The following is a 27597-nucleotide window of genomic DNA, read 5'->3' on the forward strand; positions in this document are numbered from 1 at the left end:
TTAAGCTTCAGTTGCTTCAGTTGTCACAGAAGAACCCAGCAAGCGCCGACGAGCAACGACGAGCAACACCGACGAGCGCCGACGAACCCAAGCGCCGAAGAGCGCCGACGAACCCAGGCGCCGACGAGCGCCGACGAACCCAGGCGCGACGAACCCAGAAGAACCCAGCAAACGAACCGACGAGCGCCGACGAGCAAGCAGACGAGCAACACGGACGAGCAAGCAGGCGCCGACGAGCGCCGACGAACCCAGGCGCTGATTTCACCAAACCCCAACGAACCCAGCGCCGATTTTGACCAAACTCCGGCGAAAGCTTCAGGTGATCGGATCAGATCAGTGGGTACGACTCCGTTTTGGATTTGAAGGTTGTGAGGTTTTTTTTTCAGGCCGGCAATGACGTGATGTTTCTGTGAATTTTTACACAGTAAAATCGACTTCAGTGGAGTTGTTTTCAATACAAAGAAAACGACTCTGCTGGAGTCGTTTTCTTTGTATTGAAAACAACTCCACTGAAGTCGATTTCTATGTATAAAATTTGACTATAAAGGACTCGATTTTTTATCTACGTGACGAAAAAAATTGGGATATGAACAGTAAAATCGACTCCTCTAAAGTCGAATTGTTAAAAATGCAATATGTTTGAAACGTTGCCTAACTAAATATATTGTTTGGGTTTTGTAGTTATTTTATAAAAAAATCCGGTTTTGTGGTAGGCTGTGTTTGATATGGCTGGGTCACGGTGGGAGCAAATGTTTTAACGCCATTTGTCATCTCAAATGAATTAATTGGTCATGTGCGTTGCATGAGACCAATAAACATGTGTCGCTTTTATGTTTTTTGCCACCTAACCCTTAGTGCAGCAGCTCCAGCAAACCTGTGCGGAGCAAATCGTTGTCCGTCTTTTTTTTTTGAAATGGAAATGATATGGAATTAAACCATAACAAAGAGTCATACAGAATCTGCCTGCAAACAAGGCAGAAACACAAATTACATCATATCAGCTTGAAATAAAAGGAATTACACAAGGGGGCGTGACCCCAAACCAAAGGTGTTGAGTTCCAGATCTTCTAGCAAGTTGAGCGAGCTCGTGAGCAATGGAGTTGAAGTTCCTGTTTAGGTGCTTGAAAACGCATGTTTCAAAAGATTCACTAACTTGATGAATACCTTGCACAATGTGCCCATAGCTGCTGCCAGTAGCTTTATCATGGACTGCTTGGATGACATTAAGGGAATCTGATTCAAATATAACCTTAGATAGTTGAAGCTCCTGAGCCAAGAGAGCTCCATGTCCAGCGCCATCACTTCCGCGAGTTCAGCAGTGAAGCAAGCTTGGAGAGGCTTGCTAAGAGCAGCCACAATTTGGCCATGGCTGTCTCTAATGATAAAAGATGCTAGAAGAGTTATCCAATTCAGAAGATGGCCCATCAACATTTATTTTTGAAAACCATGGGGAGAGGACCCAGCAGGTTGGGGAAGTTCTTTGGTGACTGAAATTCCACAAAGCTGAGTTCACATAATCTTCAACATTACTCTTCGCTAAATGCCATACCTGATTAAGAGGGAGCCCGCAACTTCATGAACAACCTTGTTTCTATTATACCAAATGGCCCAAGCAATAGTAAAGTAAAGCTCTGAGTCTTGGTGCGTTGCATTGGAGAGAATACAGATAGTAGAGTCAAGGAAAGAGTTTTTAGTACCATGGATGCGTAGCGGATTTTCAAGCCAAAGATCCAAACCGAGGATGAGAAGGCACAACTAAGGAGGGCATGATCAAGATCTCAGCATCATTTACACACCGGACAGGTCTTGGAATGGGAAATTCCTCTATGGTTTATGGCCTCCATTGTAGGAAGGCCATTGATACAAGCTCTCCAAGCAAAGATCTTGATTTTTGGTGGGAGATTTAGGTGCCAAAGCTTCCTCAAATCAGTTTGCATGGGTCTCCAGTTGAGCATTCACACTCTCAGTTGAAACCAGTAAGTTATATGCTAAATGGTAGGCACTTTTTACAGTGAATTCCCCACGTCTATTCCAATCCAAATTATTTTATCTTCGGGAAGGTCATGACTTAAGGGAATCTTTAGAATTGTCTCCCGCTCAAAAGGAAGGAAGGCAGCCCTTATTGTGTTCACTCTCCACCACTTTGTCATTGGATCAATTAGGGAGGAGACCATTGGAAATTGGAGGATATTGTTTGGGGGGAGATGGCCTTGTAAGTAGATGGTGTTGGCAACCATTTGTCATCCATATATGGATTAGCTACCCATTTCCCACTCTCCATCGTGTTCCTTTCCTTATAACTNTATATTAGATATATCTATTCTCCCATCTTACATGTCTACACCAAGTAAAATCAGAACCATAGTAGCCAAAATCCTGGAGATGCAAGCTATCAACTTCCTAAACCCATCCATATGTTGTTGAGACCGGATGGTTCCCCCTTGTTTTTCAGAATTTGATAAAATTCATTAAAATCTCCTAAACATAACCAAGGGAGATGCATTTGATTGTTTAGGAAAGCTATAAATGCCAAGATTCATACCTTCTCTAGGTCTCTGGATGACCGTAAACCCGTTAGTCTCCATTTGAAGCTGTTCTCCGTGTCATTGACTACCGCATCTATGTGGTTAAGAGAGTAGCTCTTAATTTCCAGATCAATATCTCTAGCCCACAGCATAGCTAAACCCCTTTCGGCCAACACAAGGAACAAAGAGACCATTTGCCAACCCGATTCTATTTTTTATTCTTTCCATTCTTCTGTTTTTTGCTTTCGTTTCCATCAAAAACACTACCTTGGGATTCCACCGTCGCACCATATCATGCAATGCTCGAATTGACCGGGGGTTCCCAAGTCCCCGGCAGTTCCAACTTAAGGGATTCATGGCTCCCGGCGATGCTGCTTTGTAGCCACCGCCGATCTCTCATCATTTTTGGTTAAGTCCCCTGTGTTAGCTAGCCGTAGCTTTTTCTGGGGAGCTACTAATTTTTCTTCTTCAAATATTAGCTTCCCTACTCTCTTTGACCCAATATTCATTAAGTGGATTTCCTTACCTGGGCTTTTATTTTTCCCTTTCTCCCTTGCCAATCTTTTCCATTGGCCTATTGCCTTTATTTTCCCGTCTAAGCCTTGGCCGTTGTCTCCAAAGCAGTCTCTTTTTTCTTTCTTTGATCAGCAACGAGCTTAATAGGACTATTCACTTCCATGTCTTGTTTTTCGGAATGGGTTTGCTGGCCCGCTAAAGAAAAGGCGTCTTCAGAGCCCACAAACTCCATAATGCCACCTTGCAAATCAGTCAAAGGTCTTTGACTCAAGTCACGTGCTGTAACGTTGCCCAAATTCCCCATTGTTCCACGCATGCTCTCATTGTCCAAAGCTTTACACGGCAACTTGGAAAAGGAGCTACTATTCCCATCACATGCACCTAACTCCCAACAGTAGCTTGTTCCTTCCGATTTGACTGAGCACGTGCTGCTCTCTGTGCACCATCTCCCTCACTAAAGCCATTAGGCTGTTCAAAATTTTTTGAACTTGAAATTCTCCGGTCTTCCATACTACCTGAAGGGCCATCGCCATTATCAGATACTGAGGTTGAAGAAATCTTCGTTACAGTGGCACGATTATCCTCAGGTCGGTCTGTATTGCCCTCCCCTTGGCCCCCACTACTAGTTGACCGAGATTTGTCCATGCCCATTTTTGAATTTCCTTGAGCTCAAAGCGAATCACCGTACTGTCTGGGATTTTGCTAGTTTGAGAGCTCTGTGCCGTGCTTCTCATCATGACCCAGCCTCCCACACTGGAAACAAAAAATGGGGAACCTTTCGTACTTGAAGTTAACCCAAAATTTTTCACCTTCCACACTAGCAATTTTTCCCCCTCTTCTAAGTGGTTTATCCAACTGGAGATTCACTCTAATTCTCATAAATTTCGCCTGGTCTGAGTGTCTTGCGCGCCGATCCACTTCAACGAACCTTCCTATATTGTTTCCAAGCTCCCTACCCACTTCATCAGACATAAGTTCAAAAGGGAGACCCCATATCTGTACCCAAAAAGGAGAATGTGTGAAGCTTATGTTTGTGGCAGAGAGCCCTCTTTGCCATCTGCACAACAATAGCAAGTTGTTTTCGAAATTCCACAGTCCATTTTGTTCCACGCATTTCATTTGGTACTCCGAGCTGAACTTGAACTGCATAATACCACTACCCACATCTACGATCTGAAGATCGGAGCCCATTTTCCATGCCATTCGTAGGGTGTTCTTCAATGCTCTTAAATTCTGATTTCTATTCGCTAAGATACGCCCAAAAAGACTGAGCGAACACTCCTCCAGTAGATCGGATTTGCACCTCGATTTGATGGATATTTCCTCTTCTTCTTCTTTGGTGAGACAGAGATTTGACAAACCCTCCACCACCGTGTTGTCCATGGTAGTGATGGGGAGAAAGAAAGAGATGAACTCTAGGAAGAGACCCTTGCTACAAAATGAGAAGGAGAGAAGGCTCGGCTTAGAGAAGACGAGAGGAAGAGTCTCCTACTTGGGAGAGGAAAAGAAAAAGTTAGATGGTCTCAATTGTTGTCCGTCTTTTTATATATATATATATATATATATATATAATATTAAAATTAAAAAAAAAAAAAAAAGGCCTAAATGGATTAAAAATAACTAGCAAAACTTGTGTTTTTATTTTGATAATATAATTTATAAGTGAATAAGGTAATTTGAAAATTAATAAAAAGTGCATATAATTTTTAAGTAATATTTTAGTAGTAATTAGAATTGTACTTTTATTAAATTATCCTTTAATTTTATTTCTATTTAAACATAGAAATGTATGAACATTTTTGAAAAAAAAAAATGAAAATTTCAAATAGGAGAAGTTTCTTAAATAGTAGATAGTTAAGCTCTTTAATAGCTGGACAAAACTACCCTTTTCTGATTCTCAATTTCACAATTTGAGTCCAATATCAAATTCTCTTAGATAGTCCAGATCAAATCATTCTACTTAACACTCGATGCATTTATACTTTGATTCTATCACATGATCATATCATTCAGTAGTCATCATCATCATTCTATTCTTGTTATCAGCACTGACGGTGATGGGTGTATCTATCTGAACATAATACATTACATATCTACAAACTCTACGAGAAAGACTTGAATTGTGACAAAAATTGGAAGATATGTTTTATATCTGATAAAAGTTTGGATCAATGTTGTCAAAAAAAAAAAAATTATCAATTTTACCCAAAAAAAATTAGGATCAAAAAGTGGTTCAGTTCAGTATTGGACCCATAAATTTTGGCTCCAGTGGGCCAGTGGCAGTGTTTTTTAGTGCTCTAAATCCAAGCGTATCCTTTTGTATATCCATCTCTTTTTGGGTTCGGCCTTGATGTAGACGGGCTAGGCCTTTAATTGGTTTAGATACATTGGCCCATTGGCCCATTGGGGCTCTCTCTCTCTCTCTCTCTCTCTCTCTCTCTCTCTCTATATATATATATATATAACACAAAAACAAAAAGGAACGTTTCCAAAAAAAAAAAAAAAAAAGGAATAAGAGACTTTTATTAAAATGGTTTAAATTGTTTTATATACTTTTATTCAATATTGCTAATATTCAAATTAATATATTTTGTTATTTATAGTTTAATTAATTATTAAATTAATTTGATATCATCAATTCATCACAATTCAAACTTTGATGGAACTTTGGTTGACCACAAAACCTTGAATTTCTCAAATTTTGATTTTTTTAAGATTGTTTGATTTTTAAAGTATAATAATTTTTGAACATCAATTCACATACTCATTTCTTAATACAAAATGAAAATTTTCTTTTTTGAAAAAGAATAGCATTCATATTATTCAAAGAAATTAGTTGTAATCAACATCTTCACCAACAAATCTCTAACATGTATAACATATTTAGTTCTTCACCGACAAACCTCTAACATGTCTAACATATTTAATTAGGTTTGTGACCAAGTCTGCTGAGAAAAAGAAATACAATTCCTAATAACTAAAGTGGATTTTGCCGAAGAAAGAATGTGACCAAAGGGAGAAAGAGAGTTTTCAGCAGAGTTGAGAGAATTGATCACTGTTGTCGAATCCCCTTCGAGGATAAATGAGTTGAGGCTGAGCTCCTGTGGAAAGGAAATTGCCCTTACTGCTGCCATAGCTTCGACAATGTCTGGTGAAAAGCGGATTACTACTCCCAAACCAGCCATACCCAAGTCTAGATTAAACGTAGCCCCGTCGAAGTTGATCTTAAGAGAACCACTTGGAGGCGGAGACCATTGGATTTGAGAGTTGGTGTGGTCGACATGCCAAGCTGAGGGAGATGCATCTTGAAATCAGAGAGAGATTGTGATGCTTGAGGGATCACCTGGGAGATAAGAAATTCCTTTAGGCCAACTCTAAGTTGGTTTCTTTGGTACCATAATGTCCACATGATCATTGCCATCAGCTTATGATTTTTCCCTTCCACATGTACGAAGAAAACCAGGTCCCTGAACGATGGAAAGGAGCGCAGCTGACGAAATGTAAAATCTGGAATGGAATCCCAGACATCCACAAGTTTCAGGCACTCCCATAATGCATGGCAAATGGTTTCTGGAGACAGCCTACAATGCTCACAGATATCTGAAAATGAAATTGTAGTAAACTTTTAAGTTTTATAAAAATAGTAATAATTTTATTTTCATATACTAGTGGTATAACGGTAACTTACAAAAAAGTAATACTTTTTTTAAAAAAATGTTACTTATATAATAAAAGCATAATAGAAATTTAACCACATTATAATTTCTTTCCTTCTAACCAAACAAAGGAAAACGGTATTCATTTGATGTTCTTCAACTTGTTATCTCATCTACTAAACAAACGTGAGGAAAAATAAAAATATTTTCATTTGGAATTCTTTTAGGATCTAAATTCTAAAGAATCCATTGACCCAATATAATTGGTTGCTTTCATTTTCTTTTTTCTTTTTATTTATTTTTTTGGCAAAGATTTACTACAAATTAAGTTGTAGCTAGCAATTCTAGCAAAAATGCATACGTGTCAATGCTTCAGATAGACATCTGTCCAGACTTATATTTTTTTGTGTCAAGATTAAATTTTTCACCAAATGGAGTCTATTTGAGGCATTGATATGTGTGCATTTTGCAAAAGTTGTTGCAATTTAGTTTGCAACAAATCCTCGCCATTTTTTTTTTTTTTTTTGTTAGAGAAATGAAAGAGTTATTAATTATTTTGTTGTTGCATCAAATGAGGAATTTTGTACTCTATAATTGTTTAGGGTTTGGATATGATTATGGGCGTGTGGTGAAAATGGTTGAGAGAGGGAGAGGCTTACTGCATACACCTAACACACAAGATACTTTTTTCGTGAGAATGAGATTTTGAAATTTTGGTTTTTGTCATTAGAATTTTGGAAGGTGAAAATTGGAATTATCATGTTTAGATGGATAAAATAATGACTATAAGGGATACCTTTGACCTAACAACCAAGGAAACTGATGATATTGAAAATGTGAATCATGACTTTGTGCCTGATTCTCTCTCAATTGCCATAAGAGAGATGCTACGTTTACAATATTTTTACAACAAATCACAGGTGGTTAGTTGTTATTGGTTCAAATTTGAAATTAACACTAAGATTACTTTTTTGCCCTAATAATAACAACCAGTAACAACTTGCCACTTAGGATTTGTTGTAAAAATGTTATAGACATATCATTTCTCATTGCCATAATATAGTTTCTATTTTATATCATGTCTCATGCTCATTAGCTTATTCAATGACATATTATGTTTGAGTTTGGCTTATTCAATGACATATTATGTTTGAGTTTGGTTTATTTAATAGTCAAGATTCAAGTAGGCTTAAGCTTACTTGTTTTTTGAATAAGCAATTATAAAGAAACCTTTTGCTTATTTTATAAGTAACAAAACTTAAAATTTTGTGCAATTTGCTCTTTTAGTGCATTAATTTTGTGAAAAATATACATATCAATTTTGTGCAATTTGCTTTTCTAATTAAATAATATAAATATCAATAAGATGTGAAAAAATATTAGGAAGTGATAAACAAAATTTGAAAAGGAAATATGTAGTTTTGTATGAACTTTGTTAATCTGCACCATTTTGAACAATTTTTTTTTTTTTTTTTTTTTGGAGAATGAATATATCTCAACAATTGATGACTATAAAGAGGCCACTTATTTTTTAAACCTAATAAATAAATCAATAATAAAAAAAACGCACCAACTGTTCAAACTCCAAAGTGTAGATGTGGTGTTTGGACACTTGGAATCAATAAATTAAGGATTCATAATTATTAACACAGTTTTTTTTTTTTTAGTTGAAAAAGGCAATAATGATTTTTTATATAAGATAGAAATTCTATACCTCACAAGCACTTATACCTGTGAAGTAATTATCGCATTATAAACTTAGTTAGTGTTGAGACTTTTATATGCTTTTCCTTTCATTTGCAAAATAAATAAATATATATATATATATATATTTTTTTTTCTTTTAATTTTTTGCTATACCTTCACAATTTATATGATCGCCTTAGCAGAAATGTTTTGTAGTGAAATCTTGCAATTTTGTTCCGAAAGAATTTTATTAATTCAATATCATCTCATCATAAATAGCTAAAAATAAAAAACGTAGCCTGTATACAATACTAATTTTTTATTCTTCTTAATAAGTAAATAAACCCCATCTCATTGATCTCAAAGTAAATTGACATTTTTAAGCTTACAATTAATGAATCCTTCTTTTTAAGCTTATATTCATTTTATGAATTTTTTTTTTAATTATCAAGCTAAAATACCAATTTCTTTTGTTGTAGGCAAAATTTAAATTTCATATAACTTATTCAATAATAAGAAATTGTATCATTTGAATTAACTAAAATCTACGAGATTCTTAGAATTGAAGCTTAAAAAATGTTATAACACAACCTTAGATTCTGAATGAACCACATTCATTGTGGTTTGTCCCTAGATCTACTAAACTTAAAATGAAAAGATATTAAATTAATATGAAAGTTTCAAGTTGTTCGAGAATTTTAGGACTTAGTCACTTAGATGGTTTTACTTACATACAAACAAAATGGCTAACAGAAATAGTCTTTTTACAGAAACAGCCAAACGAAATGTACTTTGGACCTATGGTGTACAAAAACATGTACCATTTTTAATTTTTTGAAGTCAACTGTATATTTGTCAAGGAAAAGCCAATGGCGTCTCAGAAATTTAATATGAAGGCTAATGATGGACTCTCATGTTACAAGTTTCTCGGTAATCCAATGAACGATCTAGTATGAACCCAAATAGTACTTCATATTTAATATGTTTATGCTTAATGAACTAAATTTAGAATAATCCTTAACCTAACAAAACGTCAAAACCCCAATAGATAGTAATGTTGAACCTAAAAACTCATTTGATTTTGTGATAAGATAAAGCCAAGGGACACAATTTTTTGCCACAACTATGATACGATCGATTATGAGCGATTTAGAAAAAATGAGGGGTTCATGTAAAAGTGGTTGTCTATCACTCACAATTGATCATCTCAACAAGTTGTCAAATTGTGTGGTTGTAATAGAACTAAGTCTTAACACCGACGAGATAGAGTAAAAATAAAATTCAAATTCAAGACCACAAACTCTACCATGATAAATTACCACTTGATTTTAAAAACCTAAAACATTAAGAATTTACTATCAATTTAATAATTATTTTAACAAGAAGTAGTGTGCATGATAGGAGATCGTGTGCATGACTGCATATTATCGGGAAAAAAAAAAAGAAAAAAAAAAGGAGATAGTGTGCAATTATATTATCAAATTTTGATTAAAGCATATAGTAAAATGGCACTTGATGTTGTTTTATTTGTTTTGTGATAGATGGTAGTAGTGAAATCCACTACTCTTCTCTATCCCATATTATCTTGGTTATGAAGTTATAAAAATCGTGGGATCAAAGCTACTATTTTGATAATTAAAAAAAAAAAAAAAGATTCAATATCATGCTCTAGAGAAAAGAAACCAACATGTTAATGAGTTATATGGGTTCCATGATCTCAACCACGAACTAATGAGAGCACATTGGAATAGATAGATAAAAACCAGTGCTTAGAGGGAGAAAATGAAGGCAAATAAGAATATAAATAAATTAAAAAATGTTGCAACTATATTATTGAATTTGATCCAATTTTTTATTGTTATATTATTTAATATGACATAATTTTTCCATGCAAAAGCTGGCAAGAGAGTTAGAAAACTTAGAACCCAGGTTGCAAAATTTAGTGGAGTGCCACAACGTTAGCAAAATTGACTTTCTCCTCATTAATATAAATAAACTATCCAAAGTATATGTAATATATAGTTCACAAACATACCAACTAGCTACCACCATCTACCTATAGCTGTAATCCCAGCAAAACCATTATTAAAAATTTAAAATTATCAAATCCAAGACTGAATCAGATGAAACTAAACTTCACTATATTACTATAAAAAATTGTTAAATTGCATGTTCGGTTCTAAAAATGTGATTTTTTTTGGGTTTCGAAATCATCCTTATACTGTAAAATGTTTCTAAAAAAAATCCTTACCATATGAACGTGTAACAAATAAAATTCATAAAATCAAAGATTACTTCACAGTGAAATCCTTGATGGTGAAGAAATTTTAATTAACATGTTAGCATTTTTCATTTATTGGACGATGATAATAGATTTTTAAAACAATTTGAAAATATATAAGAGTAACAGTATATTAGTATGTCGCAATATTTTCATAACAATTTTTAGAAGACACTATCACAATATATATAAACGACAAATGTGCAATTAATCTATTCATCCACACACAAAAAAAGGCAATTATATCTATAAAAAAAAATTTAAAATTTAAGAAAAAGAGTTCAAACTGCGAGATAAACAACATGTTGTAATTATCTCCTTAAAAAAAAAAAAAAGTTTAACAGATAAAACTTATAGACAAAATTTTCCGGGGAAATGGGTAGGAGGTGTTAGTTAAGTCTGTTAGGAATAGTAAGAGTTTGAACGGAGTGGCTTGCATTTCGCCAACTCTTTCTCAGTTTCTGTTCCTTATTAGCAACACCAACACCGCCACCAACAACACCAACACTAACACCAACACCAACAAAAACAAGCCTCTACAGAGACCTTGTCAATGGCATGTCATGGAACAAAATCTTTCACTTTTCTAATTCTGTCATATCATCCTCGCTGTCCATTTTAGCCGTCCCTTTTCTGCCGCGATTTCAAGAGAATAATCCGGGTCATATATACACTTCTCTCTCTCTCTCTCTTCTTTTCTTCAACCTGCTTTACTACATTCTTGCCAAAAAAAAAGGTTTTTCTCTCCTACCCCATTTCTCTTCTTCACCTTCCTCACGTTTTTTTTTTTTTCATCAGGTTTTTGATTCTTGAACCTTTTGATCTCTACCCTTTACAGCTTTTTGCATGTATGATAGCATATCATATGCATATACATTTTCTTTGGCCGTTTATATGTTTATCTCCTTTTTTTTTTTCATCATGATTTAATTCTTTTACCTTTTTTTTTTTAATCTCCACCCTGTCCAGCTTCTAGCAGATATGATAACAAAACATATGCATATACATTTACTTTGGCCAACCTTTTCATATTGATTCTGTTGTTCGCTTTTAATGTGGTAAATTTTCTGACTCTTTGTGTTTGGTTTTATAAAGGTGTAGACATATTCGGGGAGGGCAATAGTCTGGGCGTCTTTGTTATATATGAGTGCTTGATTCCCCTGCCCTTTTGTTGAGCTTACGTTGAATATCTAGAAAAATGTGTGACACAATGTCTGGACCTCTTGATCGACCGTTTAAAGCAGGTTCAATGTCTGGACCTCTTGATAGACCTTTTAAAGCAGGCAAGTCTCTCGCAATTAAATGTTTTTTCTGCAATGTCATCTTCTTGAATCTTGTTATGATATCTTTTTGGTTTCAATAGATTATAGGAAATCTTCATAGGTTTTGATGTTTCTAAATAATTCATTGATTATGTTCTCTGTATGAAACCAATAGGAATGATTTTGGAGGTTCTTGATCATCAATTCGTTTCCTAGAAAAGTCAAACAAGAGAAAAAAAAAGGAATAGAAAGATTTGAGAAATGAAAGACCAGAATATTCCTCTTAACAAAGTCCAATGTAGCTTTCTTTTTTATTTGATCCCTTCTTTCTTACAAAGTTTTAAAATATCAAAAAGTCTAATATGAGCCAAAATGATTTTGTTGTCAGTTTTATGTCATTTGAATATAGATACCTTAGTGGTTCACAAAAGCTATTAATTATAGTACTGGTTACTGGAAATCCAAAGCCAACAGATTTCTTCTTTCTTTCATTTTATCCCATTTTTCAGAAAAACATTTAAAACTAAAATTTCAGCTGGCATAAGTAGAAAGATAAAAACTCTAAAATCTCGAAAAGGTGTTGAGCTTTGTAATTCTTTTTGGCCATTTAGATAGAGCCTTTTTGGTTGAGCTTGCTAGATTCATAGGGAGCTCGTTTACGTCAAATTTTATGTTATGAAATGCATAGTAGCAAGAGGAAAAAGATCTTTGTGCCTATCTTTTTGTTATCACCTTGCACTTGAGTTTCTAAACATTAAACAAAATGCATTTATAGGTCTTGAAAAATCTGACATTGAAAACTCTGAGGATGAGAGGAAGACAAGACTTGGATCTCTCAAGAAGAAGGCAATCAGTGCCTCCTCCAAGTTTAGGCATTCCTTGAAGAAACGGGGTCGGAGAAACAGTAAGGTCATGTCCGTCGCTATTGAGGATCACATTGATGCAGAAGAGTTGCAGGCAGTGGATGCATTCCGCCAAGCACTTATCTTGGAAGAACTACTACCCTCAAAACATGATGATCATCATATGATGCTAAGGTCAGTTCCTGTTCTGTGTTCACTACTATAGATCTAAGATTGCATTATTTGTAGCCATTTAGTTATAGAGACCTCAGGAATACACAAAACCAACCAAGTTGTTTATATGAATCATGATGGTGCAGATTTTTAAGGGCTAGGAAATTTGACATTGAGAAAACAAAGCAAATGTGGACTGATATGCTTCAGTGGAGGAAGGAGTATGAAGCAGACACAATCATGGAGGTATTCTATGAGTATTTTCTAATATTTAAACCCAGCATTTGGTGTTGATCTCTTTTTTATTTGACTACAATGTATGTGTCTGAATCTTTTCCCTTTGGTTTCTTGGTTAAGGACTTTGATTTCAAGGAAATCGATGAAGTCTTAAAGTACTACCCACAAGGACATCATGGAGTTGATAAGGAAGGAAGACCTGTTTACATTGAAAGACTCGGTCAAGTTGATTCCACCAAGCTGATGCAAGTCACAACAATGGACCGCTATCTCAAGTATCATGTACGGGAGTTTGAGAGGACCTTTGCTGTTAAGTTGCCAGCATGTTCCATTGCAGCAAAGAAGCACATTGACCAGAGCACAACTATTTTGGATGTGCAAGGAGTGGTATGTAAGCTTTTTCTGCTTCATATTTGGTCAACCGAGCAATAATTAAACATCAAACATAGAATGGTGTAAACTCATTTATAAAAGTTGCATTGAACTTAAATACAAACCAATTAATTACTTTTGGAATATGTGTTTTCCAAATTCCTACATGATTGACTCCTCAGGGGCTTAAACATTTAAGCAAATCAGCAAGGGAACTTCTTCAGCGCCTTCAGAAGATTGATGGTGACAATTACCCAGAGGTTCGCATTTCAACTCTACAAGTTCATGTGCCACGAGCTTATTGGCTTGCAACCTTAGCCTGAATGATGGTGTTTGACTTTCAATCATGTTAACAAAGCCTTCTGTTTATTGCAGAGCCTGAACCGCATGTTCATCATTAATGCTGGTTCTGGATTTAGGATCTTATGGAATACTGTCAAATCATTCCTTGATCCCAAGACTGCTGCAAAAATTCATGTAAGCATTTATCATTTATCTCAAAATAGCACTGATTTTGATCATGTAATGTTGCTAAACAGATACATGATTTATTTACCAGGTCCTGGGCAACAAATACCAGAGCAAGTTGCTTGAAATAATTGATGCCAGGTAAGTCCTTCTTAATCAAGTTCACAAACAATCTATATTTTGTCTATTTGGTCTCTCATCTTTAAAAAAAATTACCAACTTATTTAGACTAGATTGTCTAGTACATGTGACATATTTAAGATTTGCAATTACAGTCTCCTCAATAACAGGACCCTTCTTTTTTAGTTACCTTGACAACAACATCTAATAATATACTTCGATGGAATAATTTTAGAATAAAGTTTTCTATTAAACCACATTTACAACTTGTTTTTCTGGATTTGAGACAGTGAACTTCCAGACTTTTTCGGTGGTACTTGTACTTGTGCAGACAAGGGTGGTTGCATGCGTTCTGATAAGGGCCCATGGAATGATCAAGAAATATTCAAGGTGATTTGCTACTACTTACTCTATTTTCATTTAGTTACATATCTTGTTTCTCTGCAATGTATAACATAAAAAATAAATGATGGAATATGTTATTTTGATAAGCCAGATGGTTCAAAATGGTGAGGCCAAATGCCCAAGGAAAATACTGACTGGCATTGAGGAGAAGACAATCTCTGAAGATGGGAATGCATGCCCAAAGGTAGTGAGTGAAGTTTGTCTTTCAACTTTTGCAGGTTGATCTTCTCAGTGTTAACATTAATTGTCTGGTCAATTTCTTTATACAAACTTTAAATTCCCTAACATTTTTTTTTCCAATGCAATGAAGAGGTATGATTCTTTCAGCTCAGAATCAGGTGATGTTCCAAGGGATTATGCAGAAGAACCAAAACTCTCTTCTGTTCCAGAAGCAGTAAGTTTTCTCGACTTCCATCACATTCTGGTCATCCAAAACCATCTCCTTCCTAGCATGATGAAGCTAACTAACCTAATCAAGTTGATCAACTCTAACACACATACTTTAGGATTATGTCATCAAGGTTAGGAGTGCTAGTAAACCTTGTAGGATCATTATATTTTTAGTTGAATATGCAACATCTTCAAGTTTTTGAGACTTTTCAACTAATTAATAAGAATTCTGTGCTATCTTTGTTGTCTTGCTTCTTCAAAGCATCTTATTATTAATTCATGTATAAATTGTTCACATAAACAGAAGGTACACATTCTAATTCCTATTTCTGATCTCTGCCATAACCTCTTGCAATTTGTCCATAGATTGTTGTGTTTGCTCCATCAGTTCCTTAATATTCTTTTTGCATGCTGCAGTTTCCCAGCACCAAAAATTACCATAATCCCTATAACAGCTTTGTTCCAATGGTTGACAAGACAGTGGATGCAGCTTGGTCAAAACAAGTACAAATTGCTAAATTCTCTGTTACTGAAGGTACACATTTTGCTGATATAATACTTATAATTTACTGTTGGATAGATAGATAGATAGATATAAAATGCTTAAAGGCTTTCTGAAAATAATTCCAGCTTGTAGTTTGTTTCTGAAAAGATTCTTAGGGGGCACTGCATCAATACCCAACTTTATGCATTATATACTGCTACCTAAGCAACACTTGTCACTTGTTAACATGTTATAAAATTTTGACGTAGGCTCTTTATGGAATTGTGATACCAAAGACCGAGCACACCACCTTTAAGATTTTATATTTTACTATGCTTTATACTAATTTTTCGGTATGTAGAAGAATTTTCAGTTTACCAAATCAGTGTCTATTGAAAAATTTCCTTGCAGTCAAGATTTATAGTATAAACATTCCTCCATTTTCCATATCCACAGATTATTACCCGGTGCAAGGTGCTTCGAAGGCCCCCAAAGGAATAACCAATCATATTATTGCCGGGATCATGGCCTTTGCTATGGGCATTGTCACTATGGTCCGCTTGACAAAGAACATGCCAAAGAAAGTCGCTGAAGCTGCCATCTATAACAGCTCTGTCTACTATGATGACACAGTGATTAAAGGCCATCAGTTGCCATCACCAGCCATCTCCACCACAGACTACATGACAGTGATAAAGCGCATGGCCGAATTGGAAGAGAAGGTGAATGTTCTCAGCAACAAGCCAGCAGTCATGCCAGCTGAGAAGGAGGCACTGCTGAATGCTGCACTAAGCCGTGTTGATGCCCTGGAACAAGAGCTATCCTCAACCAAGAAGGTATTGCCTTAATTTCTTAGAAAATTAGATGTTGGATCTATTACTAAAGCGTAAAACTTCAATATAGTTCCTTAGATACTGTAACTCAAGGTTTCCTAATCAGATTCAATCATGTGGCCTTAGACGCTCCACAAGGAAATGCATTGGCCAATAAGTCATATGGTTGTGATGCATTGGCCAATATTAATAATCACGTGGTTAAATTTTAATCTTAATTTAGATAACCAAATGTGCAGTACTAAGTATGATTTTTCTTTGGTGAAGGCACTCGAGGATTCTCTTGTTCGACAACAGGAGCTCGTAGATTACCTTGAGAAGGAGAAGAAGAAGAAGAAGAAACTGGTATGTTACTAAATCTTTAGATGTTAGCTAGTAGTACTAAGCATATTAAAAGATGTAGTGTATGTGTTTTCATTCTTTAAAAGATGTAGCTAGTAGTACTAAGCATATTAAAAGATGTAGTTTTTTGGACTCTGATTGCAGAGCCTATTCCACTGGTGAGGTGATACAAGAGCTGGTTAACGAACACTGCTCCAAATAAATAGTTATTATTTTCTAAGTTGGCGGCGATGTTGATTTTGAGTCCCAGGGATGCTGTTTGCTGCATTCATTTGATGTTTCGTGTTTGCTTTGTCCAATTATTAACTAAATGGCTTTGTATATCAACAGTGTGTGTGGTACATTCACACTTTTGTATATTTTGAATGATTAATACTTGTGTTAGTTTTACGTAAATCTTCATGAATTTTGCAGTTTTTATTAAAGTGTCTTTTCTTCTGCCAAAAGAAAAGGTAGGGAAAAAGAGCTACTGCACAAGCTTGGCGGTCAGAGATGATGTACTTTGTTTCTTAGGCTAGAAGGTGAAGTTATTCGTTTGAAGTCTTCATTTTCTCAAATGATTTGGAGGATTAAACTCCATGTATGTATAATATCTATACGTGGTTACACAATCATGTATTTTCCCCCGCCAATTCATGATACAATTTAGGTGCTAGACCTGTCACAAGTGCTTTTAGTTAATATTATAACCTAATAATTAGTTTTATCACAGGTTTTATTTTTGTTCTGCTTGAGCTAGCTTAAGTAGATTCTTATCACCAAATTCATTTTATGATTCACATTATATATTACAAGTCTAAATCCCTACCATGGAAAAATAAAAAGGCTATTTCCATCCTGTATTTTGATCACTTGTGACCATATTATATTGGGAACTAGGCGAGACACTAAAGGCTCGAGCAACACAAACTCGCAGTAGTATCAAACTAGATTTAATAGATATGAAAACCAGATGGGTCTAAGTCTGCTCTTTCCAAACATTATATGAAGGCTTAAAATTATAAAATCAAACAGCACTGATAGTTTTAGAACATCTACCGCCTTACACGTTTCTTTACAATGTCTGTTTCTCAGTAGACGTAGATAGAAAATCACACTTTTTAAGATTGTTTTCATCGCATGATCAAACAAATCTTCTGCAGTATCTCCATCAGCAAAACATCTCACCAGCAAAAAAACTTCTTTTTCTGATTGGCATGCCATAAAATTTAAAAAAAAAAAAAGAAAAAAAAAAGAAAGAGGAAATATCAGCCACAAATCTCATTAATAAAAAAAAGAGGTTAACTACATACATGTAACAGTTAAAATCAACACATCAACCTACCCGCAACTTTTCTTCCTCTTGTCTGTCTATGTAAGCAAGTAATTCTTCTTGTCTCATTAAAGCATCATAGAGAGCCTGCTCAGAAGAAAGCCAAAAATCAATACATGAATCTTTGGAAAATTTGATCTAGTAAATATGTAGAGGATGCTGGTGCTGTTATGTTTAAAACAAGTCCCAAAAGAAAGACAGGTAATGCTTGCATGGTGAGACAACACCGCTGCAAGTCAAGAACCAAGATATTGTGCATGTACATCAAATAGCACGACACAAAATGGAGAGTGAAAAGAGAATTACATAACAGCCAATTATCTTTTAGCTAAAACAAATAAAAAAAACATACCTTGCATCCAAACTAGACAAAATAGAAACTCATTATGATTATAGCAATGAAAAAAAAGTGGGGGGGGGGAGCTTTGACTAATTAAAAACTTCATTGGGACACAAAAAAAAAAAACCAAGCTGGCAATAAATCCAGTTTTGTGAGACAATATTATCAGCTTGATGATGAAGCAAACATAAGTTGCATGTGCTACAATATGAAATGAAGAAGCAGTCCAGTGTTTACACCACAAGCTTCTTAAAATAGCCAAATGGCAGCTCCTCTCCTTGTAAGAACAAGGTGGAGTATGAGGCCATGGGTACAAAACCAACTGGGTGCCTGTGTAATACCAATAAAAAAAAGGCTTCTTTAAGTTATGAAGGTATGCATCAATGCTGAGATCCCTTCTGATCATTGGATGTCTCCAACGCACACAGAAGCCATCTATTCCATGTTGTGCCAACATTTGAAATGTAAGCCCCATCTGTAGTGGCCGGCTGCCATGTGCACTGGATGATCCAGTGACTTTAGAGTATCTAAACCCCCACTGCTACACATTATAATTATTGACAGGTGCACTGGGTACAACCTTTTTTTAAATACACTACAGTAACACTTTAATGCTTCTGCCAAAAAAAAATAAACTTCAGAAATTCCACAATTTTACCTGTTTAGTTGCAATTAGCTCTGCTTCTAGGGCATCCACACGACAGACAGCAGCATTAAGCAATTCCTCTTTCTCACAGGGCATCTCAGATGGCTTTGATTGGAGCATGGTGACCTTCTCTTCAAGCTCACCAAGCTTGTTCAGCACAGAAGACAGGAGCTCTGCCTCTGTGTAAGATGGAGTTTGTGAAGTGGGGTGAAATTCCTCTTTGTCTGTTGCATCAGGAGTATTTTGCTCAGAATTAGGTAGTGTTTCAGGAAGCTTATTTGTCACATGACCAGCCACTGAACGGAAGACAGTGAAAAAGGTCATGAAGAAGGTCATAACAGCCACAAAAATATGACCACGAATCCCTTCAGGTGGCTTTTGGTTGTCAGATGGGGGAAGAGTCCCTGAAAAGGAGAATTAAACTTCTTAAGTATACATGTTTAAAATATTATGCACTCCATAGGAAAAGAAACAAGATTGAACAATGTTATCAAGTTTTACACCAGATGTAACTATATGAATGTCAGACCCTGGACAAAAAAGTTGAGTCAAGTACAGGCAAGCAAAGATCAATGTATTTATGCTACATTACATAGATTGTTATAGTATTTTGTCTAAAATCCAAATTACAACCTTTAAGTCATTTTCGTCTATAAAGTTCATTTTTAGTCAAATTAGTTCTTAAAGTTTGCTTTTATTTGCCAAGTTGATCCTTCCGTCCTCTACCATTTAAAAAAAAAAAAAATTAAATACCATAAAGTATACTTTTATTGTCAAGTTGATCCTTCATCCACTACCATTTAAAAATTTACTGTTATATATATATAAAGGAATATTATACATAACAAAACACTAATAAGTTTTATTTTACATAAAAAATAATAATTTTTAAACTCAAAACACTAACTACAGCTTTGCTACTGTGCCCAACCACCCTGCATGGCTGCACCAAAATACCAACCTCCTCTAATTCCACCCAAAACCAAGCCATGCCACCACCATAAACCTTCCAAACCATCATTCGGCCACCCAAGTTAATCCAAGCATAATCACACTAAGATTTGCTGATCTGGGATAAAGGAATCATGAACCATCAGGTTTGACAAAGGCTTGTCAATCATGATGTTGACAAGTAATTTCTATGGCCTAATGAAGGCTTCGGCAGCAACATCTACAAATGAAAGGGAGAGGAATTCCAGGCAGGAGCTTGTTAGTCAGCTGCAAAGAGATGAGTGGTGGAGACATGGCCAAAACAACTACATTTTTCAAAGTTGCTAATGTTAACTTTTTAAGGGAGGTGGATAAAAAGATCAATTTGAAAACAAAAGGACAAATTGACAAACATGAAACTTCAGAGATGCTACTGATATTCCACTTTTAACTTAAGGGGCATGATTTGGATTTTATCCTAGTATTTTACTGGACAAAAAGGGTTCTCTGTTTTTATGAAAACAACAATGCCAGAAAAGTAGCATAACAAGTATCAGATGCTCTTGACATATTTAAAGCACTTCAAATCCAGGAAGTCAGTTTAAAAACATGTACCATAACAGACTAGCTTCACCATTTTAATGAGATTGACAGTTAAATGTGGTAAACGAGCAGTACACCCAGGTAATTTCTAACCTTTGGAAGCAACGGTTGCACAAGGTTTCTGGAGGGACACTTGCTTCTTCCAACTAGCATCGACAGCCTTGTCAACCATTGGAACATATTCATCATACCCTGGGAAGCTACTCGCATAGCTTGCCTTTCCAACCACCTTAGACTGCATATCCATGAAAGTACATTAGAAGACTAAGCAAATTCCACAAATCATGAGCAAATTTCAATATTTTAAGATAGCATAGAAAAATTCTATGAGATCATGGTCTTGTACATTACAAACAAGCAATATCAATTAGTTACTCTCTTAAGTATAAGGGGCAAGGTTCCCAAAGACATAGAGCAAGGAATCAATAATGCTATGTAACCATTTCCAAATTGACCAATTTGTGAATTCAAAACCAGAATTTTATAGGAAACTCTCCCAAGATCAAACTGTTCATTCTACCTTAAGCTAAACAAGTATCACCAACACACCCTAACCCATCAATGAAAAACATTGATTCCGTTAAAAAATTCACAGACTAAATGGTCAGAAACCTACTTCTTCACGAACAGGAGTCAATCGAAGGTGTGAATAACTCCTATTTGCTTTTGGGGAAGTGATGTCTTCAGCTTCAGATCCTGATTCAGCTGTGGATGTATCACTTCCTTTTAACTGCTTCAAGATAGCGACAGATGACAAAAATGTGACAATTCTGAGTAAGATCCAAAATAATTGCAATATAGCTCCATCCATAAAAACTGGTGAATCGAGAAGGTCTAACCATTGGGCACTGCGGCTTAGCATAAGCAATAACCTTCCCCTCACTGTTTAAAACTTTCACAACCTGCCTGGCACGCCGTGCTTCACCATTAAGAACCATCTGCAACAAACAAAACAACCAACCAATGGTTTCTCTATTAAATTATGAAGCACAAGTGGATTACTAAAAAGCCCATTTGAAAGCAAAAAATCTAAATAGAAACTCTGAGGGTAAAACATAACCTTTAAAATTTCAGGGTTTTTCCATGGCCCCTTGTCAGACCGGAGGCAACCTCCCTGATCTGCACAGGTACAGGTACCACCCAGAAATTCTGGCAACTCACTGCATAATTGCAAAGATTTGCATAAGTTCTGAAATATATTATTTCACTTCTGAAAGATGTACAAGTAAACATCACAACCATTAAAAATAAAGCTTATAGAATATTCATATATTACAAAGGTATCAAACCCAAACTACCTGGCATCAATTATCTCAAGCAATTTGCTCTGGTATTTGTTTCCAAGAACCTAAATAATGCCAACAACAAAAAAAACAGAGACAAGTTTACTGATAAATAAATGATACAAAAAGTCAATGGCCCTAAAGTGTTAAAACACAATCCTAAAAACATGTGGGAAGGGGAATATGAAGCATACATGAATCTTGGAAGTTGTTTTCGGATCTAGAAAAGTCTTGACAGTATTCCATAGTAGCCTAAATCCAGGGCCAGCATTGATGATAAACATCTGGCAAAGAGTCTGCACAGTTGAAAGAATACCAAAAACAAAAATTGACATTAGACTTTCATTTTTGCTCACATGGTTAATATAAATCATTAAAGAAGGAATCATAACAGCATATTGAAAGAGTGGAAACTGCATGCCTCTGGATAATTGTCACCATCAATCTTCTGCAACCGCATGATGAGATCCCGTGCAGATTTTGTAAAGTTCTTAAAGCCCTGAAATGATAATATTATAAATAAGAAATAAAGAATAATTAGGTACTCCTTCAAATTCTAACCAAAACATCAACTCTGCAATCAACAATGGTTATTTACAGGTGCCACATACCACGCCTTGAACATCTAAAATTGTAGTGCTTGAATCTATGTGCCTCTTTGCAGCAATGGTACAAGCTGGAAACTTTATGGCAAAGCCTTTCTCAAACTCCCGCACATGATATTTTACATACCGATCCATGGTTGTAACTTGCATAAGTTTGTTAGGATCAACCTTTCCCAGTCTTTCAATATAAACAGGTCTTCCTTCCTTGTCCACACCATGATGACCATGAGGATAATATTTTAAAACTTCATGCAACTCTTTGAACTCAAAATCCTGATGAAAACAACAATATGGTAAATATGTGAAAATATAACTAATAGGCACTACAGATCCGGGAAAAAGACAACACAGTGTTGGTTCGGATTGGCTTATTTTCTATAGCTTACTAGTATTATTTATGTGCAATGCATGGCTTAATCAAAGAATCATTTGTAAACTAAAAAAATTATTTATAATAATATAATCAAAATTAATTAATAAAATAGATAGTAAAAATACAATAACAGAAATTAATTCAAGTTACACAATGAATGCACATCATATTAAGACTAAGTTTTTATTAAAAAACAAATATTACTATAGATTGTAAAATAATTTAATTAAATGTCTAAAGGTCTTAAAATTTCAAATGGAAGGATTTTTTTTTCTGTTGATAAGTTTTAGTCACAGATTACGTTAATTTCTACTACTTTTTGTTAATAGTAACTCATTAAAGGCGTCAATTGAAAAGATTAAAAAGTTAATGGTTTTAATTAAAACTTTTTAGAATTTAGGATTTTAATTTGAAATTACCGCAATTATTGGGGAATTATGTGATTAACTAATTACCTAAGTCTTTAATAAGGCTAGCCACTTGGTGTAAGGAGAGTGTAACCACTTGGCACTATCACAGTTTCTAGGACTTAACCTTTTTTTCTTTGAAAAGTGTTTCTAGGGCTTATAACTTTTATTATATAGCATATGATTTGCTTAGTTTTTAGTTTTACCACCCCTATTATCATATTTCTACCTCACTTTAAGCAGATAAGAAAATAAGCCTATCCAAATGCACACAGTTACCTCCATAATAGTGTCAGCACCAAATTCCTCCCTCCACTGAAGCATATCGGCCCACATATGCTTTGCTTTTTCGATATCAAACTTCCTTGCTTTTAAAAACCTGAGAGTAATATAATCCTTGAGAATGTTGCTACTTACATCTTTTCAAAAGAAGGAGAAGAAAGTCATAAACCTAACAGAAAATAAAAACTGCAACAATCACAACCAATATTAAAAGAAAAGCATGGGATATGAAAGGAGACACATGTTAGAATGTCCCTAATAAAGAATGAGAAAGAAGACATTTCACAAAGTCACTACAAGTCTGTTCGGTTGACAAGATTTTGGGGTGAGATTTTAGAATTCTAGAGAGTGTTAAAGATAAATCTGTTCAGTTGACTTAAATAGTGGGAATCAAAAAAAATCTCGGGCAACCTCAAATCCTACAACTCATGGGAAGCTAAAGCCTCTCCTAAAACCAAGGAATTAGAGTCTCTCACAACTTGGCACTTGAGCAGGAGTTTGTAAACATGCAAAAAAATTCACAGTAAGCCTCTGTCTTTTTTTTATTGGGAGGCAAAAAACAGAGCAAAATTATAGCACACAATCTGTTGTTCATCCAATCTGATATTGGGTGATAAATCATAGATTTTTTTTAGAAAAAAAAAAAAAAAAAAATTAGACTTCATTAAGATAACAAATCATTTGTACATCAACCCAACTAATTGACTCAATAAAGCTTGGAGTCTCATCTACCCATGTGGCTTCATATCAGAACCCCCACACCAAGTTTCAGTTTATCACCAGTAGGCACTTCCACCCAATAGATCTTGTGCACCCTCATACACATTCACATGAACTAAAAAAATTTCAAAAAATTTTTAGGGAAGGGGAATATGGCCCCTCCTGCTCTCATGTTGCTTTGCTGATGTATATTTGAAGGGTAATTATATAGAAAGAGTAAAATTTAATAATATCAATACTTAATAAATTCATTTAGATCAAGCATGAACAAAACATGTGTATAAAACTATTTATCAAAAAAAAAAAAAAAAAAAACATGTGTATAAAACTAGTTTAAGATAACTAGATGACCTTTGTAGATAAAAGCACTTGCACAGGAATTCAAAGTTTACACTTGCAGTAGACTCAATTATCTATGTATACCCCCTCAGTGTTATATATGTCAGCGAGCTTCTTTATTATTCTGCTTTTCTGAATAATTTTTTTCCTCATTATTGATGGATTTGAATATTTGTATTAAACATATCATGTTTCCCATTTTCAGGAATAGAATAAAATCCAAGTTATTTCTTTTCAATGAAATTCAAGTTAGCAGAACAACCTACATTAAACTCTCAGGAATTTTTTTTTTTTTTGGATAGGTAAACTCTCAGGAATTCTAAAACTAAATTCTAAGGACCAACCAAACATTCAGTTGTAATTTCTCAAGAATTTTAAACAGCCCAGAGTTTAAACTCACAAGAATCTTTCACTCTCATGAATCAACATTCCTGCCAACCAAACAATACCTAACAAACATCTAGAAGAACTTGTATGCATTTTTTCTATTGGTAAGTTTACAACACCCAGTGAATTTTAAACCCATAACCTTTCCCTCTACCCCTTTCTTATGGGGGAGGAGGTGAGCTAGAGCTCGTTACCATAAGTATTTGTATGCATATGAAAATATAAACTATAAAAAGATTAGAGATAACACACCTCAACATCATATGGTAATCATCATGTTTTTCCGGTAGCAATTCATCCATTATGAGTGATTGTCGAAATCCATCAACGGCCTGTAGCTCCTCAACATCCCTAACATCCTCAATGGAAACAGAGCTGACTCGGCCATCACTTTTTCTTCTACTGCTCTTCTTCTTGAGAGAGTGTTTAAATTTGGTAGATGCATTGAGTGCTTTCTTTTTCAGAGACCCCATTCTGGTCCTCCTTTCATCCTCAGAGTTTTCAAAATCAGATTTCCTTTCTCTTCTCTCGTCTCTTCTCTCATCTCTTCTCTCATCGCTACCAGAGGATCCTTCAAAGCCTACCACGAAGAAAAGCACAAAAATGTTAAACCACAAGCAACCAATATAACCAAACTAGGATAGGTTAAAGGTATCCAAAGAAGCTACATTCTTAAAATCATATAAACCTATATAAAATCATATACTCAAAATAAATATAAGAGTTTAAAAATCAAAGGGAATAAACTTCATATAATTATGCATTTGTCGCTCAATTGGCACCTCATGATGTTTCCAACAAAGACGTCCCCCTCCCCCATTGTTGTAACTATTTAATTATCAAAAATATTATGCATCATCCCAAACCCATTAAATTTTTAAGATTTTTGAAAGATAATGGGGAATCAACTTCATATAATTATGCATAATCACACAGCCATTAAGGCACACCACACATGGTACCATTTAATAAACCCAAACACAAAGATTGCATTAGGATTTGAGTATTTACAACCAAAAGGTCTGAAGAAGTAGTATGAATTGCTCAATATCAATCTAACATTGAGAATTTCACTCCAAAGTTTGAAATAACACCTTCCATACACCTAATCATTTCAACTCTACATATTAAAATCTCTTAAATCCATCCATCAATTTCATCAACCCAAAAAATAAAAATCTAATTTTTCATAGTTTATTAAAGTCATTTAAACTAAAATCTAAAACCCAAATCTTTCTCTTTAGTATGATACATTCTCATGGCCAATATCCTAAACAAGAACTCCAATAAATTAATACTTACACACAAAATCAATTTCTTTGACACAATTGCGTTTGGTTCCCAAGAAAACATTACCAAACATACCCCTCTTTTAGTCAAATTTCTTTCTTTTCCTTCACTTTTTTTTTTCTCAGCAACCATACAGAATCTAACAAAGCGAAACCCTAAAAACCATAAAAACAAAATACAGTAAATAATCACTCACAAGGCCTAGCGAAGCGATCGAGTGGACCCGACATGTCAAGCAAAGAAGCTCCGATGAACAATGCAGAACCAAAGCTGGATTTCGGTGGCGAAAACCTAAGAGGAACACCGCATTCCGATCCGAAAATGAAAACGGAGCTTCGAAAAAAAACACGCGAATCCGAATCCGAGAGAAAGATAGAGAAAAGAGGAGAGAATGAGTAGCACTGCAAATTTGTACAAGTAAAGTGTAACGAATCACGAAAAAGATCCGACGGTGATAAATGCGGTGTTTCAGTGAAAGAAGAGAATTTTCTTTTGATTTTTCTATATTTTTATTTTTGGGTTGTTGTAACTTGTAACTGATCTAGCAATGTAACGAGTCACAATATTCGAGAAGAATCAGAATTATAATTAACATCAATCTCACTCATCACTGTGTTGTTCTTTTCTTTTTTTGAATTTTTTTCTCTTTATGGTAATAAATTTAATTACTGACAGTAATACTGTGGGAGAATGAGTTTTGGGAAGAGAGTACACAATTTATTGCATAATTTTTACAAGTAAAATAATGATATTTATGTAAATGAATACGTGGGTTTTATAATCAGAAATAAAAAATAAAAATTTATAAATAATGACATATTTGTATAAATCATAGTATTTTATCAGTTAAGAATTACGGAGGGTTACGTCAGAAGTCCTCTGGTGGACCTAAGTAAATTTACATGAACTCAAAAAAATTTCTCTACCGTTAGAGAAATCATTCAGTTCTCATGGTGGACCATATTATTTGCCCACCATTCTAGTAAAAGACCTCGCCTATTTAAAATTGCTTAGTCAATATTCAGTTTTTACTTAAAATTCTATTGTTTTAAACAAATAAGAGTCTTTTATTAAAATGGTAAATCACATCACTTATCCATCATAAAAACTTTATAATCTCTTCTATTATTAGCAATTCGTCATGTGGCAAATTATAGTCTTAATATTTTCCGGGGATTTAGATGGGCAGATGGCAAAAGGAGAGAGGGTAGGGTGCATTGAACGAGGAATCTGCGGGCGGTAGGTGTAACAAACTAGCATTGAATGAGTATGAGTGGTGTTTGGGTTTGAGTGTGAGAGTGTCTTTTCCTTGGGGTTAGGGGGGGGTTTTCAGTTTTGTTTGGTCTACCAGTCTACGTATGTGATTAAGTAATGATTTGGTCACTGGTGGTAACATGGTATTCTCAAAGACTAAATGGGTGCCGTGTATTAAGAATCAATTTAGTCTTTATGCATTTAAAGCCTTTCTTGTTTTTGTCCACGTACAT

At 34.9% G+C, this 27597-nt stretch overlaps 2 protein-coding genes across 6 annotated transcripts; one reads left to right on the forward strand and one right to left on the reverse strand.

Annotated features, from left to right (window-relative positions):
- Positions 1-11307: 11307 nt before the first annotated feature.
- On the forward strand, positions 11308-17260 carry LOC112038481 (phosphatidylinositol/phosphatidylcholine transfer protein SFH3). Of its 4 annotated transcripts, none has more exons than XM_065780336.1 (15): positions 11308-11400; positions 11760-11947; positions 12702-12963; positions 13089-13188; positions 13300-13566; positions 13734-13811; positions 13927-14028; positions 14111-14160; positions 14430-14529; positions 14636-14728; positions 14855-14938; positions 15352-15469; positions 15875-16254; positions 16519-16596; positions 17008-17260. In XM_065780336.1, exons 2-15 carry the CDS (start codon positions 11863-11865, stop codon positions 17047-17049), a joined length of 1839 nt encoding a protein of 612 aa, XP_065636408.1. In that variant the 5' UTR covers positions 11308-11400; positions 11760-11862; the 3' UTR covers positions 17050-17260. The 4 variants fall into 4 exon arrangements, with proteins under 4 accessions (XP_065636408.1, XP_065636407.1, XP_065636410.1 ...); XM_065780335.1 differs by lacking the exon at positions 11308-11400 and adding an exon at positions 11438-11462; XM_065780338.1 differs by lacking the exons at positions 11308-11400; positions 17008-17260 and adding exons at positions 11438-11462; positions 16738-16983.
- Positions 17261-17509: 249 nt separating this feature from the next.
- Positions 17510-26664, reverse strand: LOC112038480 (phosphatidylinositol/phosphatidylcholine transfer protein SFH6). 2 transcript variants are annotated; one of them, XM_024071284.2, is made up of 14 exons: positions 26307-26664; positions 25073-25400; positions 23372-23471; positions 22319-22585; positions 22129-22206; positions 21902-22003; positions 21723-21772; positions 21485-21584; positions 21264-21362; positions 21041-21157; positions 20518-20659; positions 18904-19295; positions 17918-17992; positions 17510-17780 (listed from the first exon to the last, which is right to left on the reverse strand). In XM_024071284.2, exons 1-14 carry the CDS (start codon positions 26338-26340, stop codon positions 17757-17759), a joined length of 1908 nt encoding a protein of 635 aa, XP_023927052.1. In that variant the 5' UTR covers positions 26341-26664; the 3' UTR covers positions 17510-17756. The 2 variants fall into 2 exon arrangements, with proteins under 2 accessions (XP_023927052.1, XP_023927053.1); XM_024071285.2 differs by having other exon boundaries at positions 21041-21154; positions 26307-26663.
- Positions 26665-27597: the final 933 nt, after the last annotated feature.

Source organism: Quercus suber, unplaced genomic scaffold, assembly GCF_002906115.3.
Source record: "Quercus suber isolate HL8 unplaced genomic scaffold, Cork oak 2.0 scaffold_233, whole genome shotgun sequence".
Classification (NCBI taxonomy): domain Eukaryota; kingdom Viridiplantae; phylum Streptophyta; class Magnoliopsida; order Fagales; family Fagaceae; genus Quercus; species Quercus suber.

Excerpts from the sequence above, each read along its gene's own strand:
- LOC112038481 (XM_065780336.1), top strand. The coding sequence starts at position 11,863 with ATGTGTGACACAATGTCTGGACCTCTTGATCGACCGTTTAAAGCAGGT. Across the intron at positions 14,729-14,854 it reads ATGGGAATGCATGCCCAAAG|AGGTATGATTCTTTCAGCTC; the intron begins GTAGTGAGTGAA and ends AATGCAATGAAG. Across the intron at positions 15,470-15,874 it reads TAAATTCTCTGTTACTGAAG|ATTATTACCCGGTGCAAGGT; the intron begins GTACACATTTTG and ends CCATATCCACAG.
- LOC112038480 (XM_024071284.2), bottom strand. The coding sequence starts at position 26,340 with ATGTCGGGTCCACTCGATCGCTTCGCTAGGCCTT. Across the intron at positions 25,401-26,306 it reads CGATCGCTTCGCTAGGCCTT|GCTTTGAAGGATCCTCTGGT; the intron begins GTGAGTGATTAT and ends TCTTCGTGGTAG. Across the intron at positions 21,773-21,901 it reads AAACAACTTCCAAGATTCAT|GTTCTTGGAAACAAATACCA; the intron begins GTATGCTTCATA and ends GGCATTATTTAG.